Genomic DNA, 18724 nt, shown 5'->3' with positions numbered 1-18724 from the left:
CCCCAGGAGGAAATACAACACTGTATCACACGTCAAAAAAACAGATCCTTTACAAACCCTGAATTAGAAAGAGCATCAGCATAGCACCCACCAGCTCCTGAGAGAAGCTTATGATGTGGTTATTTTTAGCGGCTCTACACCCCTCCCCAATCCAAATCTCCCTAGAGTTGCCTTGTTACAAAAATTACTTTTTTCTCCTAATCAAATCTTCAGCTATCCCCCAATCTACTGTTTATTGATTTCGGTAGGGTGTGAGTTACTGATAGATTTAAGTCTGGGGTGATGAAGAGCTACTTATATTTTTAAACTCAGGTTCCTTTTGCTCACAATTTTGCTAACTTGTGTAGAAAGTGAGTATGATCCTTCCCTCCACACGCTGCACTGTGCCCCAGCCTCTCCTGGGAGCTGCTGAGGTCTCCTGACCCCCTACATTCCAGAAATCAAGGGTCAGCAACTGGGTGCTCCCCTTGTGAAAAGCTGTTGACCTCTGGGAAGGAGCTTGTAGAGAACTGAGTGTTAATTTTCAAAATGTGACTGGGCTTGATAGCAGCACCCTCACCCCATCACAATGTCCTTTGGAATGTTTACTGATCGGGGGCACAGAAGTCATCTGTCATCGCTGGTCAGTGGTGCGAGCAGCTTGTACTGTGCCCTGGCCTTCCTTCCTTGGACTCAAAGCAAAACAGACCACCCGCCCTTGTCCTCGCATGTTCAGATTTTCATGTGTTCAACATTCTCCAAGGGCCTTCACCTTCAATGACATGGCCAACTCCCCAAGAAATTATATTTAACACATGAAAAATGAACAGCAGGCCCATTTCACCCTGCCTGGTAACTGAGAGCTACAGAGTTAGTGTTTGGGGTGTGTGCATATGTGTGCCAATTCTTGGAACAATACTTATAGACACTTAAAATGATTGTTCTCCAAAATCATAAAAAGGTTTAAAAACACACTTTAATATAATTTCTTAAGCATTTTTTAATAAAATACAGTTATATAATTATAATTATCAATGTATGTATGTCATTTAATACAATAAAAGGCTAGTCTTTGAAGTGACCTGGTGATTAATATTTACAATAAAACCTAAAGGAAACAGCTTTTTTACAATATTGCTGAATTTTACCAAAAAAAAAGATTAATAAAAATTTCCACTCATATTGTGGTATCATCTCAAATTACAAAAAGCGAAAAGGGAAATGCTCTCCTTACTAATACGTGGGAGCATGAATCATCACTCTCCATGCCTTCCCCTGAATTATGCCACTCACTCACTCTCAAAGCCTTTTCCCAATTATCAAGTTGTTAATACTATACTCAACCATTTTTTATAGATATGGCTACTGCAAATATTTCATTTCCCTTCATGGTAATTTAAATGGAAGAATCAGTACTAATTTGATGAACTGCAGCAGAACCCAAGAAGAAATCTGTCAATATCTAGTAACAGAGTCCCGTCCTGTGCAGACTCTGTCACACAGCGTCCCATCCTGTGCAGGCTCTGTCACACAGTGTCTCGCCTTCCACACCCGGCAGCTGGGCTATTTTAAGATAAACCAGCAAGTCAGGAGCCACACCCTTTCCCAGCTAAACTAGGAATGAGTTAAAGCAATTGTGTTTGGCAATGAAAGGAAATTACATCTTTGTGCTGTCAAACGCATGAAATGTAATGGTTTGATGTACAGATACATACATGGTCTTACTTTCCCCACCAGGAGGGCTACAATGTATTCTTAGCCTTTTCTCTTTATCTTGTAAGGTTAGCTATCAAAGTTACTTGTTTTTAACTCTGCAGCTATGTGTAACTATTTTAGGGATTTAAAAAAAATAATGATGCTGTCTTCATTTCTCCAGTTCCACAGTTAAAAATGCTGTTGAGGTTAAAAGTTTTATAGTCCCTTTATTGTAATTAGTATCTTCCTCCCTAGTCCTCCAAGAGGGCTACAGAGTAATGATCTTTGGCCTTTGCACTATAACCCACAAAGACAGATAGCTGGAGACACCCTCTTGAAATTCCTTACAGAGTTATTTAGCACCGTAAAGGCCCAGGATCTGCTTTGGGGGAAGACTCAAGGATAAGGCAAAGGACAGGGAGGTTTCAATTTGTAAGAGTTAAATAAATAGTATGAATGTACTTTTCCTTACTCATATACCATGGGTCAAGAAGCTCAAAGCAAGATGGGAAAAATATCTTAAATGAAAAACCAAACATACGAACCTGAGGGACAGGTGACAACACTGTTCCTCTTCTTAGACAGACATTTCTCACCACAATCAAAGAATTTGAGGTGGATTTATTCTCTTTCTGCCATTCTGGCCATGCCATATCTCCCTTCCCTGGCAAAAGCTGAATTTGAAAATGTTTATAGAACATTCTTTAAAAGCCTATTTGATAAACCAAATAAAAGGAGCCCCAAATCCAAAATACTGGAAATTTATTCTCTGCAGATAAATAAGTACCTCATATACGGCCAACGGAAAATGAAAAAAAGAATCACAGGTGTCTTCCGCCTTCCCTAAGAAAGTGACAGTAATTATGGGCTACGGCTTTTAAAGACCCAAAGTCATACAGTACCTGTGGTAAGAACAAGCAGAATGAAAAGCTAATCCTTCATGATTACCAGTACCTCGGAGCTAACGCTGAGCCCTCAGCTGGCCTTTGTATTCGAGGCTCTGACACCGTGTCCAACAGGGACAGAAATCACGAGCGTGCAGGCTGGTCCCTGCTGGTCACCAACACGCAAGTATAAAACTGCTCAGAGCATTTTTCTGATAAATTAAGTTATAAGTCTTCATCTGGTGAGTATCGTTGCCAAGTTTACCTTTTTGTTTCTAAAGGGGTCAGAGGACTGCGGTTAAACGTACTGTGGGGGACCCGGGAAACAGGCAGCGACACCCCCGGCTGCGTCCCCACAGCGCCCACCCACACCAGAGACGCCGTCTGCTTGAGAGACGGACGGCAGCTTCACTTTCCGTTACTTGTACATTTTATAAGCTGCAGATACGTTCTCTCGATGTTGCTTTTTTAAAAAGAAGCCAGACAAGGGAGGGGAACGCCTCAGGTAGACGAGCACGCGGGTCACCAGTCAGACCATATGCGCAGACACTTGTGAGGACAGAGTTAAGCTCCCCAGGGTCCTCGAGTCCAAGAAGCTCTGCTGGCTGCCCCCGCCCAGCAGGTGCACGCCCTCCACGGGGGCCAGCATGTGCCTGTCGGTCGTGGTCCCGCTCGGCGAGGAGCCCAGGAAGCTCCCCTGGGACGAGGCCGCCTTCTCAGGGCTGGTGGCCAGCTTGGGGGAGGTGGGGAAGTTGTAGCCGTACAGGGCGCAGGGGCTGTGCAGCCGGAATGTGCCGTAGGAGCCCTGCGGGGTCTGGCTGCCCGCAAAGGCGTTGCTGGGGGGCGAGGGCATGATGTACTGCAGCTGGGGGGACATCCCCGAAATCTGCATGGACAGGCTGGTCTGCGGGCAGCTAAAGGTGTCCCCATCCGCGCCACCCACAGCCACGTTCACTGAGGAGTTGCCGCCCACGCCCACGTAGGCCGGAGTCCTGGGCGGGGCGAAGGCGTCCCCGGCCTGGCTGGACAGCCGGCTGTAGGTCTCGGCCAGCGACGAGCCGTAGCGGTTGAGCGCCAGGCCCGGGCGGGCGCAGGCGGGGTAGTCGGCCGGGGCCAGGCTGCACATCTGGCCGGTGCTGGGCCCCAGGTGGAAGGCTGGGGAGGAGCAGGAGGAGCCCGGCAGCAGGTGGGGGTGGGTGGCGGGCACGCCGCTCCCGGAACTCTGCAGTAGGGCGGAGGAACCCGAGGTGCCTACAAGACAAGTTAGATGAAGAAGGACCCGACCACGGACGCCTGTCCCTGTCACTCCTGTAAATAGCAGCGGCTCCTGAGCTCCTACGGGGCTGGTGACAAGGCAGGGCCCGGCCGCAGGGACGCCCAGGACATGGTCGCGGCTGTCAAGGATTTCATAATTTAACTCAGTTCAGACAGAAATAATTTAAATGAAGATTCTGTCAATATTTTTAAGGCAAATTAGCTCCCCAGGGATTAAATTTTGACAGCAGATAGGTCACTTTTCATTTGGAATTTTCACATTTTCTCCCTCAATTAGCTTTCTCAACATTTTCTCATTATGATAAATGTTACAAAATACTGACCTTGCCAGCAACTTTATAAATAAATTTCATCTCACTCTGTTTTCTTATCTTATCAAAACTTCTCTGGATCAATATACTTCCTTCCAAAGGTAAGGATCCAGCCGGTCCAACACACAACATTGCTCCAAAGAGACCTGTGCTTCTCTGGGACACGTCCAGCTGCCCCTGCACAGCTCCCTGGTGTGGTGAGGCTGTGAGCAGTGCAGGCCTCCCAGATCTGTTCCAGCCAGAAAGCAGGTTGTTGGACCCAAGGCAGACACCAGGCAGAGGCCCAGGAGAGGGACAGTCCTGAGGGCCTCAGAGAGGGAGGCTGACTTGTACTCCGTCAGGGACAGTGACCATGGCTGGCTCTCCACTGCTGGAGGTGATGGCAGGTGGAGGGGAGCACCCCAAGGAGCTAGCCAGGCAGTAAAACCTTCACTGCTCTGGCCACGGTGCTTCCACAATGGCAATTATCTAAGACAAGCACTGAGTTCTCTCTGCAGGCTGGGGCTCATGGTGAGGGGGCTGACTGGGGCAGGAGCTGGAGCCCCTGTTGGGCAGACAGGGGAGGCAGCTCCCTGTAGAGGGACCTGAGCCCTGCGGGTGAAAACGTCCAGCTGTGAGCCCAGGGAGGCCTCCCCAGTGAGCCTGCCCAGCTGCCGAAGAGAGAGAAAAGAGCAGCTGTGGAGAAGGAGGGACTGAGGCGGTGGCTGCAATTTCTTGGGACATGTACCTGGCACAGGAGCCCATGAGCCCTCCTCTAACTTTAATACAAGATTTAAGGATGAGGTCAAGTTTATGAAATAATATAAACAGCCTAAAACATGCTTAACCTATGACCACAAAAGCCATTTTTCCCAGTCCATCCCCATAATATGAAGGAAAAAGATGGACCCTGAGGAAGAGGTGGTGGTGACGAGGTCCCCACTGCAGGTGCAGATGACGACATGTGACTTCAGTGCCTGGGCTCAGGGCAGTCCAGACACCTGTGAGTTACCTTGCTTGGGAATTCCAGGGATATCTTCAAAGGTGAGCGTCCGTAGTGAAGGTCGCCAGAACGCATATGACTCCACGAGCGCTTCCAAACCCATTCTAGAGAGAAGGGCGAGGATGGAGGTGGACAAGAGAGGTCTAGTTAGGAGCCCGTGGGCTTCCGCAGCAGAGAGTCTCTCCGCAGACAGCGTGGTATGGGTGGCGCCCCCACATGGCCCAGAGCCACTGGCAGGGAGGACGCTTCAGGACCATGAGAAGGTGGAAACCATCCAAGACATTCTTGGGAGACTCAGCTGACCTGAGGGGATCCAAAGCTGCCTGAGGGGAGAAAGCCCACTGGCTGCTGCAGCTTGTTACCTCTCTCTCTGGTGGGGAAGATGTTGCCACAAAAGCACACCCCAGAAAGCCACTTCTTTTCCAAGAGGAATTTCTGCTCATAATTCAGTGTCTCAGCAGCCAGCCCAGAGAAACATCTTCCAGAAATCACTGGTGTCTCTTTCGGGCACAGCCTGCACTATGCCCCACACAGCCAGGCTGGTCCCCCCACGGCCGTCTCTGTGTGGGTCTAGTAATAGTATCAAGTTCATTTTACGGCCCCAAAATACACTTAACCAATGGATACAAAAAGAGATAGGAAAGGCTCATTATGAACCGTTTATATGACATGTGCACGTCAGAACAAGAGTACCTGCTCTGAATACATGCATAAGTCACCTCCCACCAAAGTGAGCGACTCTCAGTCCGTACGTAAGTCACCTCCCACCAAAGTGAGCGACTCTCAGTCCGTACGTAAGTCACCTCCCACCAAAGTGAGCGACTCTCAGTCCGTACGTAAGTCACCTCCCACTAAAGTGAGTGACTCTCAGTCCTCCCTCCTCATGTGGGTGACTGAGTCTTCTCGGCCCGACACTCCATTACCTGTGCTCCAGACCGCACACTGGGACCCCAAACTCTCCCGTCAGCCACTGTGGCCCTAAGCAGTGGCTCATCTGGACACACTGTGTTTTTCAGGAAGCCTGTCTCCCCGTGGGAAGTGCTTGCTTCCCGGGGTGTCAGGCACTACTCAGACATCTCTTCTGACTGTCACATCTTTAATAGCCTGACTAAAGTGTTGGCTCCTCCGTATACCTGAGACCCAAGTCCGGAGCGGTGACTGAGCCCTGGAGAAGAGTACCCAGGCCACCTGCCACCCTGCAGACCCCAAAGGTGAGTGATCTGCATGGGGAGAAAGCCGCCTCACAGGGCCGTCCTGTCTTTCTGTCCTGGGTTCCTCACATGGCATTTGCTTCCTTTGGGTCCAGGCTGTCGTCCTGTTAACTTACTGATCTTGTCCTCACTCTAAGCAGAGCGTGCCCACCCCAGCCTGTGATGGGGGAGGCAGCTGGGCAGCTGCGGGGGGTGCTGAACATTCGCAGACACACGTGGGACCAAAGTCAGAGGCTGCTATTCTGGAGGCCCTTGGAAGAGATGCCCACAGCCTGGACGGCACCAGTGCAGGGCTGTGAACAGAGGGGACGTGCACTTGCTGTGCTGACCCTGGTGACAGGCAGACAGAGCCTGGCTTCCGGCAGGAGCACGGAGCCACAGGGAGAGGGGTGCCCAAGGACCCTCAAGGGGGCCACAGACCTGGGCTGGGGCTGTAGCTAAAACTCAGCGTCTGACCTTAGTCGATGTCTTAACCTCCCTGGACCTCAGTTTCCCACAAAGTGACCAGAGGATTACAAAAGCTCTGAAATCCCTCCCAATTCTAAAGTTGCTTCTAAGTGATTTCTTTTCCAAACCAGGCATGTTATCTGTATCCAAACTACACGCCGAACCTATGGTTGCACCACTGGGCTGTGTTTTCTGCATGTTCACGTGTGATTCTGGGCAGTGTGGCACCCTGGGCAGCCCTCACACATGTCGCCTATAAATCATATCCACTGCTGGACTGGTGAACGCGGTGACCCCCTTTTCAATTTATGCCAAAACAAAATTGTTATGACTTTCTAGAAACAGGATTATTTTAAATGCAAAAGAATGTTAGCACACAGCTTTTTCCTGCCACACAGATGCACTTGGTAATGGCCACTTTAGGTATTAAAGGCACAGAAGTGCTGCGGAGGGGCCAGGGCTGCTGAGCTGACTGATGATGCACTCTGAACTTGGGGATCACCAGCTAGAGTCATGTGCACAGACGGTTGGCTTCAGCAGGGCAGACTGTGCTGTGCACATACAGACCATAAGCCACGCCCTTGGGGAGAAGCCCCCATCAACAGGAACCACGGCCCCATGCCACGGAGATATCTGATGCTGACACCCAAGAAGTCTGACTTGGAGCTATCCATGTTTTTTCTGAGGCTGCTGCTTCACACTGCAAGTTTCAGAAAGGATTTCAGATATTTTGCAGGAAGCAGTTATAAAATATTTATTAGCTGAATCTGGACTTTTTTAAAAAAGAGTTCATTTTCTCTAGTAATGGAGACTTTTCCCGTCTAGTTAAAGAAAAGATAAAAGGCACCCCGGCAGGAGTGTAGCCAAGGCGATAATTTATACAAGATGCCTTTGAACAATTTCCACGTTTTATCACCACCCTAATTTATGCTATCAAATAGCCCAGTTTATTTAGCAAAATGGTTATGTTTTTCCTGAAGTATTTAAAGAGAAGAAATTTTTGTACCTTCCTGAGTAAAAAATTTTATAGGGTCAAACCTGAGGCCTGACTGAAGAATGAAACTATTCTCAGCACATAAATTCCCTCTCACGTAGCAAACGTCTTGCAGGAGAGCTTTTAAGGGCTGAAGCTACCGATTCTTATAAAAGAGGCTGTGGAGCCGTAAATACCCAGAAAAGGATAATTTTTAATTAAAGCAAATTGTTTTATAAAGTTTAAACAATCACAAGACCATGTTTATTTCTTGTTCTGCTCTATTTGTTTATTTCATGTATTGGTGGGGAATAAAAATAGAGTTTGCTTGAGAAATCAGTAACAACAGTGCCACAGAACCAGGGTAATAAAGACACATATTGGATTTTTTCCCATGGGCTTTCTCTCTATTAATATATTTTTAAAAGTCTACCTTCTGCCAAGTCTTATATAATCTAGACTCCTTTAAAATACTACATAAGCAAGAAATGCTTAAACATGACCAAATGCTCTCTTCTCCATATGTGACTTTTGCATGTATCAACGGAAAATGTTAAAATCAGACTTTTTAAAAAGAAAAACAATGATTTACAGTTATGTAGCATTACCAAGTGAGCAGTAAATAACTTAACCTGTAATAAGCATGAAAAGTAATTTCAGCGAGGAAAAAAGTTGAAACTTTATTTCCCTAGCAGAGAGTCCTGCACAGCTCACCCCATGTGAACTGTTTAACTATGTGCAGCAAAATTAAAAAATGAATTTTAGCAAAATGTTTTTTAAAAACCTTAAAATACAATTCATTATCTTCTGAATGTCCACAAAAAAGTGTAAAAGTTTTGGAGTCAAGGAGGAAATAGTAGCAAGTGCCATGGGTGACACACCGACCTAGCCCTGAAATAACCACAGAAGTAGAAACGTCCACGCCAGGGCCAAAGTCAGCACTGTGACCTCAGGGCACCAAGCAACAAGGCTAGTGGTTTCTTTTCACCAAAGCCACTGATTTTTTTCACTGCCCAAGTTTAAATGACCCCATGTCTTTCCACCATGCTGATGTATCCAGGCTTCTTCCTAAAAGTTTGTCACACGCATCCATCATCTCACTTTTTATAGAAAGTTCATTCACTATTACTATCTGTCCAAAATATACTTTTCAAAATATTTTTTGAGTTGTTGCTTCAAGAATGCACTAACAGGATATAAGCGGTGTGACCCCGGGTCGCACAGTGAAAGCTCTGCCAGAGGGACCTACAGCTTGGACATAGCTACTGCTTGTAAATTCCCCAGCCTCAGTGCTGCCTCCCTGAAGCTTTGGTGAGTTTCAATAAATTCCTTTTCTGTTTAAGAAAAGAAAAAACTGAAAGTAACACAAGACTATTAAGTGGAGAAATACTATTTTGCTATAACAAAACCATGAGATGACTCCCTCAGAGGGCCTGTCGGGGGAGCTATCCCACAGCTTCCCCTCCAGCCCCTCACTAAGAAGCCATCATCTCTGGGGTTTTTTTTGCAGTTTTTGGCCAGGGCTGAGTTTGAACCCACCACCTCCGACATATGGGGCCGGCGCCCCACTCCTTTGAGCCACAGGCGCCACCTCATCTCTGGTTTTTAACGTGTGATTCAAACAAGTAAACTTTTTAACATAACGAGCAAATTTCTCCTCCATATTGAAGCAGACATCTAAAAAATGATGACATAATTTTAATGCAACACCAACCTTTATGAGTGAGGACCACCTGCCAAACTTTCCCCAGAGTGAAGAAGTTGGAAAGAAGCCACCCATGCTTCAGGCTGGCCGATTCACCTGCACTGAGCCCAGGGCTGCTCTTCTGTCTGTAGTTTAGATGCAGTTTTCCCTCATCCCATGTGGTAATTAAATGATGCCACTGGATAGCAAGATAACACCAATTCTCTGCACACACTTGAATGTATTTTGAGAGAATTTCTCTGTCACCTACTGTGCTCAGTGAATCAATCCAAAGAACTAAGGGTCTGGATTGTTCTCCCTCTAAATTTTCAAATAAAATTGTCTCTAAAATAATTAGGGTCATTTGACTTCATGCAGAAAGAGCCTATTAATACCAAGTTTTCAAGGAGGATTAGAATAATTTCGAGAGTAAAATAATAAAAATTGCTCAAATACTTCTTTTTAAAAACAAAGCTGCTTCTAAAAACATTTTCAATCAAAGCTTTCCCCTGAAAAGGCATTTGGAGAACGTTAATCTATTATAACTCTTTATAACTATGAACAGCTATTTTAGAAAATGTTGCACTGAACTGTATTGGAATAGAATCATATCAATAAATTCAAAAACTCTTGGCACACCAATGAGGGGATCTGCTTCTTGATAAAGGGAACAAAGTGGAATTTATTACTGTAGCTCTCCCACTTAGTATAAACACCGTAAAACACAACACAGAAAATAAACAAGCATGTGGCTGTCAGTGGAGCCAAGACAAATTTGGAAACTAAAGAACATAAGTTTTCTTGGCAATGGCGAGTCGTTTCATTTTCTGGCTGCTAACGTGAGTTAACCAGAGACCCCAATACACTGCGCAGACAGAATCAATAGACGGTTGTGTCATCCCTAAGGCAACTCAGATCAGCAGTGGAGGCACAAAGGGTATTTCCCCTGCACCTGCAGACCCCTAGCACCCCAGGCAGGGAGCACCCTGAGAGCTCCACCTCCATTCAGCCGCATGCACCACGTTCAGCTCAGGGAAACTCCACAACATGACACCCCGAAAGTAAGTTGCCTCTGAGGCCCAACAGATTAGCAAATGTACATCTTCACTACAAATGATTTCAAAAGCATGTCAGTAAGTTGATCCATTCACTTTGTAATGGAACATTCACGATAAAAAAATTAAACATACTTATCACAACCAGAATGTTTTTAAGACCCACCTGTTACGCCCAGAGTCCCGGAAGCCTTTGGCAAATGGATTCCTGTCTATCTTCAAGCGAGTAATCTGCAGTGTAGGAAAACAAACCATGTCAGATGTCAGGCAAGGTTCTTAAAAACAGAAATGACTGCAGAACTACAAATGATTCCAAAATTAACTGTTAGAGGATTCTAACATCTACCTTCCCTCCATTCCCTGGGTATCTTAATATCCTAGCAGTAAAGCTACATGGAAATTTCAGAAATCATCTAGAACATTCACCTAGTAGGAAAAAGACACTTCCCAGCTCCTTTTCAGTCTGCATAAATAGATACGCTTGCTTTGCTGTCAGTAATTCCTGGAGATTCTGTTGACAACTCATCATGTGTTTGACAGTCCTCTCTGAACCGAAGATCCTGCAAACGCCAGAATGTAGTCTGACCCCATCTCTCTCTCAGGAGAGGTCGTGTGGGGCGGGAGCATCCAACCTCCACGTAACAGCTGTTTTTATGTTTGAATATTGTTCGGCTCCCAAGGTGCCTTCCCTTTTTCAGAGTTAGTTCACACTGTGTAACACACTCACTCCTTTAATTTTCTGCCTCTGTACCTCTCTGTGTGGCTCTCATTGGAGAGTTTTAGTCTTCTGTCTTTCACCCGCACGTCCTAACCTGTGAAGGGCTCACAGTGGTGAACGCTACTTGGAGGTTCTACTGACATCAAATCCCACACTCCATGGAGTAGAAATCAACAGTGTTTTAATTTTAACTTTTAATGTTTTAAAGATAAATTTTATTGTGTCGTATATAAGGTAGACAATGTGATTCTATGAAATACATACAGATAATGAAAAAGTTCCTATAACCAGAGTTCTAATTTATAGACTCACAACCAGCTTCTTGCCCACGAAGACACCAATGTTAGGGGGGAAAATTGTTACAAGTGGTCTAATCATCTCCATTTAAAAACTTGTATTTTAATCATGCCATCCTGAACTGAGCATTAATAAGTAACGTTCCATCTGTTTCTCACCAGGTCTCCACTTTACCCAGAGGAATTCACAGTCTATTCTCTAAGAGGCACCTCGTGCTTTGCTTTCTAAATTCCTTGGCGTAATGAACTCTGCAAAGTTAATGAACACACTGATTGCACCATCTTGGCTGAGGACAGAAACTGCTGGATAACACCAAGACAAAGAAAGGCGTCTTGGAAAGTCTCTGCAGCCCCCATGCCGCCTGCTCACGCTCTCAGCCATCCTCAAGTCAGCCACGCAACACTTCAGACACGTGTGCTCCATATGAAACTGACTTGGGATGTGGATAAAACTACATTGTAAATGGTATAATGAAAGGGTCTGGTAATTAATTCACTGTGTCTTTCTGTAGTTGAAGAAATTATTCTCTACAGATCATTATAGCTTGATCTTCTATTCACTTTAATAAATTTTATACAACTAAATAACTTAAGTGCTCATTTAAAATACTATTTAAAGGAATATAGATTTATATAATGGTGCCATGTCTAAATAGAGACAACATCACAATTACTACTGCTGTCATTTTTATGCCAATGTCACCATATTTATTAAGTATGTACTATGTACCCTGTGCTAAGTTTTACGCATACTGTCATGTAATTGTCAAAATAACCATGCATAGCTATTATCCCAATTTTATATTTTCTTTTAAACTGAGACTTAAGTAATTTTCCTACGATGGTATGTTACTAGCAGTAGAAATGGGCGAAGATCCCAGGTTGCAGAGCCCATGCTATTAACGACTTGGTGAGTCTGCCCACCAATTTTCCAGAAGTTCTTAAAAATTGTAGCCAGGAAATTTAAAAGTGAATGTGACTGCACTTTATCGGTATCAATTTCCCTTCTAATTTTCACCATCTTAATCAAACACCATCAATGTTCACGAAACAGCATTAGTCACCAAAATGTGCCAAAGGCCCATGACACCACCCTTACTGTGGCAGAGAAGGTGACCGAGAGTCACACAGGGGACAGTTCATGTGTGTGAGAGACAGGGAGAGAGATACGGAGACAGAGACACAGAAATAGAGAGACAGAAAGAGCCAGAGAGAGACAGGGAGAGACAGAGAGATGAGCTGGGCTGTTGTAAGGTAACTAAGCACCTCTACTATTTGCTCACGCTTTACTTTTTTACCCCCCCAAATCACTCTCTGCCCCTAATTATCCCCCTGGTTGTCTCTGGATCTTCTAAAGCACCTGCCAAGCTCCTCCCTACACACCTGAAGGACCACAGGGTAGCTTCGGTCTGGGCTGACGTCCCATCCAGGAGGGACAGCCTTGCCCGTCAGCCCTGAAGGACAGGTGTGGGGAATTCAGACCTCCCGAGAAGCTTTACAACAGCAGAAACCCCCATAGAAAGAGAATGAAGACTTCCATGCTTAACCAAGATGTATATAAAAGTAAAGAGAAGTGGAGACCTAAAACAATTCTGCTGACGGCTAAAATTAAAAACAAAACATCTGCCCCAGAGCACAGCAGCCTGCACTGCGGGACGTCTGTGCCTCCAGCTCAGTCTCCACCCACTCAACACACGCAACACGGCCTTCAGGAAATACAGACATGTACTCACACACACAAGACGTGGTTCACTTCTCAATTGTTTTGAAACTTTATGAAAGGCTTAGTCCACATCTGATCTTTCAGCCTGCAAGCTCGAGGTCACCCCTGTCACAGGCACGTCCCACAGTGCTGGGTGAGGCCCTCCCTGCCTGAGCACCCAGGTGACCAAACAGGACAAACACGTCTGAAATATTTACCACGGTTTTAAGTGAGCTATCAAATCTCCTGCCATACAGAATGATTTATTTTTATATTTTACATGTCTATTTCCTAGGCAACAAACATGCTTTCTAATTTAAATTATAACATCATGATTCGGTATCTCAAAATGGAAAATAAACCTCCACTATCAGTCCTGAGACACATTCTTGTCTGAGAAGGCCTTACTGGAGTAGCCTTACTCAGGGAGTCATGGATAAAGAATTGTTTTATTTATTTTACACACACACTTTGGATGTCATCAATGGCAATGCTTGAAGATAATCCATAACATTTAGACACAGGGAGAAGGAAAGCTAACTTCCTATTTACCCCTGCAATGAAAAGTCTAAAAACATAGCAATTCAGTCACAAAAAAATATGGAGACTTTACATCTTTTGTATTAACCTGGATAGAGTTGAAGAACATTCTCTTTAGTAACTTATCACAAAAATTGAAAAGCAAATATCTACTGTACTCAATACTAACAGGAAGCCAGTAGATGATCTAACACACACTCACACAAGAGAAAAACTCAATTCAATTCAAGTCGGGGGAAGGGAGATGGAAGGGCTCCCACCTGACGGAGGCGCTCCCACCTGATGGAAGGGCTCCCACCTGATGATGGAGGGGCTCCCACCTGATGGAAGGGCTCCCACCTGATGATGGAGGGGCTCCCACCTGATGGAAGGGCTCCCACCTGATGATGGAGGGGCTCCCACCTGATGGAAGGGCTCCCACCTGATGGAAGGGCTCCCACCTGATGGAGGGGCTCCCACTTGATGGAAGGGCTCCCACCTGATGATGGAGGGGCTCCCACCTGATGATGGAGGGACTCCCATCTGATGGAATGGCTCCCACCTGATGGAGGGGCTCCCATCTGATGGAAGGGCTCCCACCTGATGGAGGGGCTCCCACCTGATGATGGAGGGGCTCCCACTTGATGGAAGGGCTCCCACCTGATGATGGAGGGGCTCCCACCTGATGGAGGGGCTCCCACCTGATGATGGAGGGGCTCCCACACGGCACACCTCCTGGGTGAGGGGCACAACTACGACAGGGACCTCACCTAACAAACACAAACATTGTAACCTAATTGTTTGCATCCTCATAATAATCTGAAATTTTTAAAAAAGATGCCAATTCTGAGAACAGTACCTGCTGGTTCTGATAGGCAGTGACAGTTGTGAAGACAGTTTCTGGAAACGAGAATGCCTTCACACCCTCCCCAGACGGAATGGGCTTGATGGGAGAAAGGTCATCCCCACAGTCCTTGCGGGCTACATGCACTCGAGGCTGGTACTTGTGCATGGAGTGCAGAATAATCTGCAAGAAGAGAGAAACCAAAAATGATCAGCATGAAGAAAGAAACCAAGCTTACCAGGGCCTCTGCCAACCTCAGCCCCACGGCCACACATTCAGTGTGCAAGGGAAACTCCTATTGAAAATCAGGGCTTCCAAAGGTGCAAATTTTATTCTGATTTAGTAAGATGGATCAGAATTGAACACAGAGAGCTAGAAAGTTTTTTGTAAAATGTACACAAAATACAAACTAAAATCACTGTTTTAGTGAAACCCTGTGTACAACCATGTGAATTTAACATCAAATTTTCTGTTGCTAAAAATACAGGAATAAATTCTTGCGCAGTTTATTTATAATGAGACCAATGGAACAGAGTCCAAACCAATAAAACTAAAAATGAGACTGAAATGGTTATTCAAATTGCACCACAGACATCCACTTGAAATAAGTATTTGCACACAAGGTTTTCTTCGGAGGGAATTTTCCCCAATCTGTGACTGCATGTGTCTATTCAAGGGCAAAGGGGGCTCTGAGGACACAGCAGCATCTGCTCTGCGAGGCTCATAAGCCCTGTTTGCTGGGACAGCCCAGTGTCCCCTGCCTCCATCCCGGTGGCTTCTAAGACTCAGACTCTTGGAGGTGGAAACGTGGCTCTCTTGGACTCTGCTAGGGAAATCTCCCTCTGCCCAGTGATTCCACTTCTGACAATTTATCTGAAGGAAATAGTCCAAATTCAGAAAAGCTTTCTGTGTACAGACAGGTGCCTCACATCACTTCCAAGAGTGGAAAAGCTGCAGTGTCTCAGTAGAGGTGAAGGGTGTCTGGCAAATACCTGGACCCAGTAGCGTTTTATTTTTACAGAGATGTTAGGAAAAGAACGGGTGAGGGGGAAATGTCCTGCCCTCTGAAACAGAGGCAGTTCCCTCCCCTGCTTGACAGGCAGAGTTTTATGGGACTTTACATTGGACATATTTAAGTATGAAAAAATGGCATGAATACTCAAATTTATAGATAAGAGGCTAAGGTCTAGAAAAGCAAGAGACCTCTGAATCCCCAGGGCAGGACGGGAGAGCCAGGCCCCTCGGTCTTCCCACCACCATGCTCCTTACATGCCTTCGCCATGAATGTGCGTTTGGTGGGCAGCCCCACCGCCGTGCCACTCCCAAACAGGCAGTCAATTAAGCCCCACTTCCCCGACGGGTGTCTCAGAACTTCTGACCTTAGTGTGCTCTTGTAAACATGAACAGCAGATGACCAGCAATGTAATAAGCACCATTAGTGCCGATCCTAGTTTCCCCTATTTATGCCTCAAAGTGGCATTCAGTCAAGGTCTCGGGGAGCTGAAGAGTTTAAGGGAGACCTCTTCCTCTTCCCCAAGCTAAGGAACAAAATGCTGGCAGTCATCAAGTAACAATGGACCAAAAGCAGGTGCACAGCCAGTTCTAGAAGACAGGACTAACCTGGAGAGAAGCAAACAGAGATGGTTGGGCTGCTGTTGACTGCAGTGAAAAGTAGGTCTTGTCTCATGAACACTGCTCTCTCAAGCATATTGTTCTGCAAAGTTATATACTTTTAATTTTATTGGTTCATATCCTTGCTATATTTCAAAATGACTTCAGGCAGGATGTGCTGGCCACAGCGTGGACGTGCTGAGGTGCTTGCTGAGGTCTGCTGCTATCGGGCAGCTGCCACTGATGCTACGAAGATTGTTCAAGCAAAAGAGCATGTTTTCAATATTACCTATAAAAATGTAGACTATCCTTGGAACTGCGTAGGGAATACTGAACAAGCCTCAGTTCTTCTTTATAAGAAAGCATTATTGACTTTTGAATGAACTGTCAAACTTCTAATAGTGAGATAATGCTTAGTTTTTTTCAATATTTAATAGAACAAGTAGAACCAGGAGGACTTCTGGCCTCACAAACAAGCAGACCTGGGCGATGCACGGACCACGGTGGCAACGTCCACCACGACACCTTCCGTGCACGTCCTACAGACCACGGTGACAACGTCCACAATGACACCTTCCATGCACGTCCTACAGACCACGGTGACAATGTCTACCACGACACCTTCCATGCACGTCCTACAGACCACGGTGACAACGTCCACAATGACACCTTCCATGCACGTCCTACAGACCACGGTGACGACGTCTACCATGACACCTTCCATGCACGTCCTACAGACCACGGTGACAACGTCTACCACGACACCTTCCGTGCACGTCCTACAGACCACGGTGACAACGTCTACCACGACACCTTCCGTGCACGTCCTACAGACCACGGTGACAACGTCCACAATGACACCTTCCATGCACGTCCTACAGACCACGGTGACAACGTCCACCACGACACCTTCCGTGCACATCCTACAGACCACGGTGACAACGTCCACAATGACACCTTCCGTGCACGTCCTACAGACCACGGTGACAACGTCTACCACGACACCTTCCGTGCACGTCCTACAGACCACGGTGACAACGTCCACAATGACACCTTCCATGCATGTCCTACAGACCACGGTGACAACGTCTACCACGACACCTTCCGTGCACATCCTACAGACCATGGTGACAATCTCCACAATGAAACCATCCATGCACGTCCTACAGACCGCGGTGACAACGTCCACCATGACACCTTCCGTGCACGTCCTACAGACCATGGTGACAACGTCCACAATGACACCTTCCATGCACGTCCTACAGACCACGGTGACAATGTCCACCACGACACCTTCCGTGCACATCCTACAGACCATGGTGACAATCTCCACAATGAAACCATCCGTGCATGTCCTACAGACCACGGTGACAATGTCTACCACGACACCTTCCTTGCACGTCCTACAGACCACGGTGACAACGTCCACAATGACACCTTCCATGCACGTCCTACAGACCACGGTGACAACGTCTACCATGACACCTTCCGTGCACGTCCTACAGACCACGGTGACAACGTCTACCACGACACCTTCCGTGCACGTCCTACAGACCACGGTGACAACGTCTACCACGACACCTTCCGTGCACGTCCTACAGACCACGGTGACAACGTCCACAATGACACCTTCCATGCACGTCCTACAGACCACGGTGACAACGTCCACCACGACACCTTCCGTGCACATCCTACAGACCACGGTGACAACGTCCACAATGACACCTTCCGTGCACGTCCTACAGACCACGGTGACAACGTCTACCACGACACCTTCCGTGCACGTCCTACAGACCACGGTGACAACGTCCACAATGACACCTTCCATGCATGTCCTACAGACCACGGTGACAACGTCTACCACGACACCTTCCGTGCACATCCTACAGACCATGGTGACAATCTCCACAATGAAACCATCCATGCACGTCCTACAGACCGCGGTGACAACGTCCACCATGACACCTTCCGTGCACGTCCTACAGACCATGGTGACAATGTCCACAATGACACCTTCCATGCACGTCCTACAGACCACGGTGACAATGTCCACCACGACACCTTCCGTGCACATCCTACAGACCATGGTGACAATCTCCACAATGAAACCATCCGTGCATGTCCTACAGACCACGGTGACAATGTCTACCACGACACCTTCCTTGCACGTCCTACAGACCACGGTGACAACGCCCACAATGACACCTTCCATGCACGTCCTACAGACCACGGTGACAACGTCCACCAAGACACCTTCCGTGCACATCCTACAGACCATGGTGACAATCTCCACAATGAAACCATCCGTGCACGTCCTACAGACCGCGGTGACAACGTCCACCATGACACCTTCCGTGCACATCCTACAGACCATGGTGACAACGCCCACAATGACACCTTCCATGCACGTCCTACAGACCACGGTGACAACGTCCACCAAGACACCTTCCGTGCACATCCTACAGACCATGGTGACAATCTCCACAATGAAACCATCCGTGCACGTCCTACAGACCGCGGTGACAACGTCCACCATGA

The 18724-nt window shown here is 46.8% G+C and overlaps 1 protein-coding gene across 1 annotated transcript in view; it reads right to left on the bottom strand.

The window, feature by feature from the left end:
• Nucleotides 1-822: 822 nt before the first annotated feature.
• The window catches only part of TBX18 (T-box transcription factor 18), a 29213-nt gene continuing 11311 nt past the window's right edge, over nucleotides 823-18724 (bottom strand). The window contains exons 5-8 of the mRNA XM_053603698.1: nucleotides 14591-14758; nucleotides 10663-10727; nucleotides 5136-5230; nucleotides 823-3809 (exon numbers count right to left, since the gene is read on the bottom strand). Of these exons, the coding sequence (XP_053459673.1) occupies nucleotides 3088-3809; nucleotides 5136-5230; nucleotides 10663-10727; nucleotides 14591-14758 (1050 nt within the window). The 3' untranslated portion in view covers nucleotides 823-3087. The remainder of the gene's footprint in view (nucleotides 3810-5135; nucleotides 5231-10662; nucleotides 10728-14590; nucleotides 14759-18724) is intronic.

This window comes from Nycticebus coucang, chromosome 9 (genome assembly GCF_027406575.1).
Source record: "Nycticebus coucang isolate mNycCou1 chromosome 9, mNycCou1.pri, whole genome shotgun sequence".
Classification (NCBI taxonomy): domain Eukaryota; kingdom Metazoa; phylum Chordata; class Mammalia; order Primates; family Lorisidae; genus Nycticebus; species Nycticebus coucang.
This window is presented reverse-complemented; position numbering and strand designations above follow the sequence as displayed.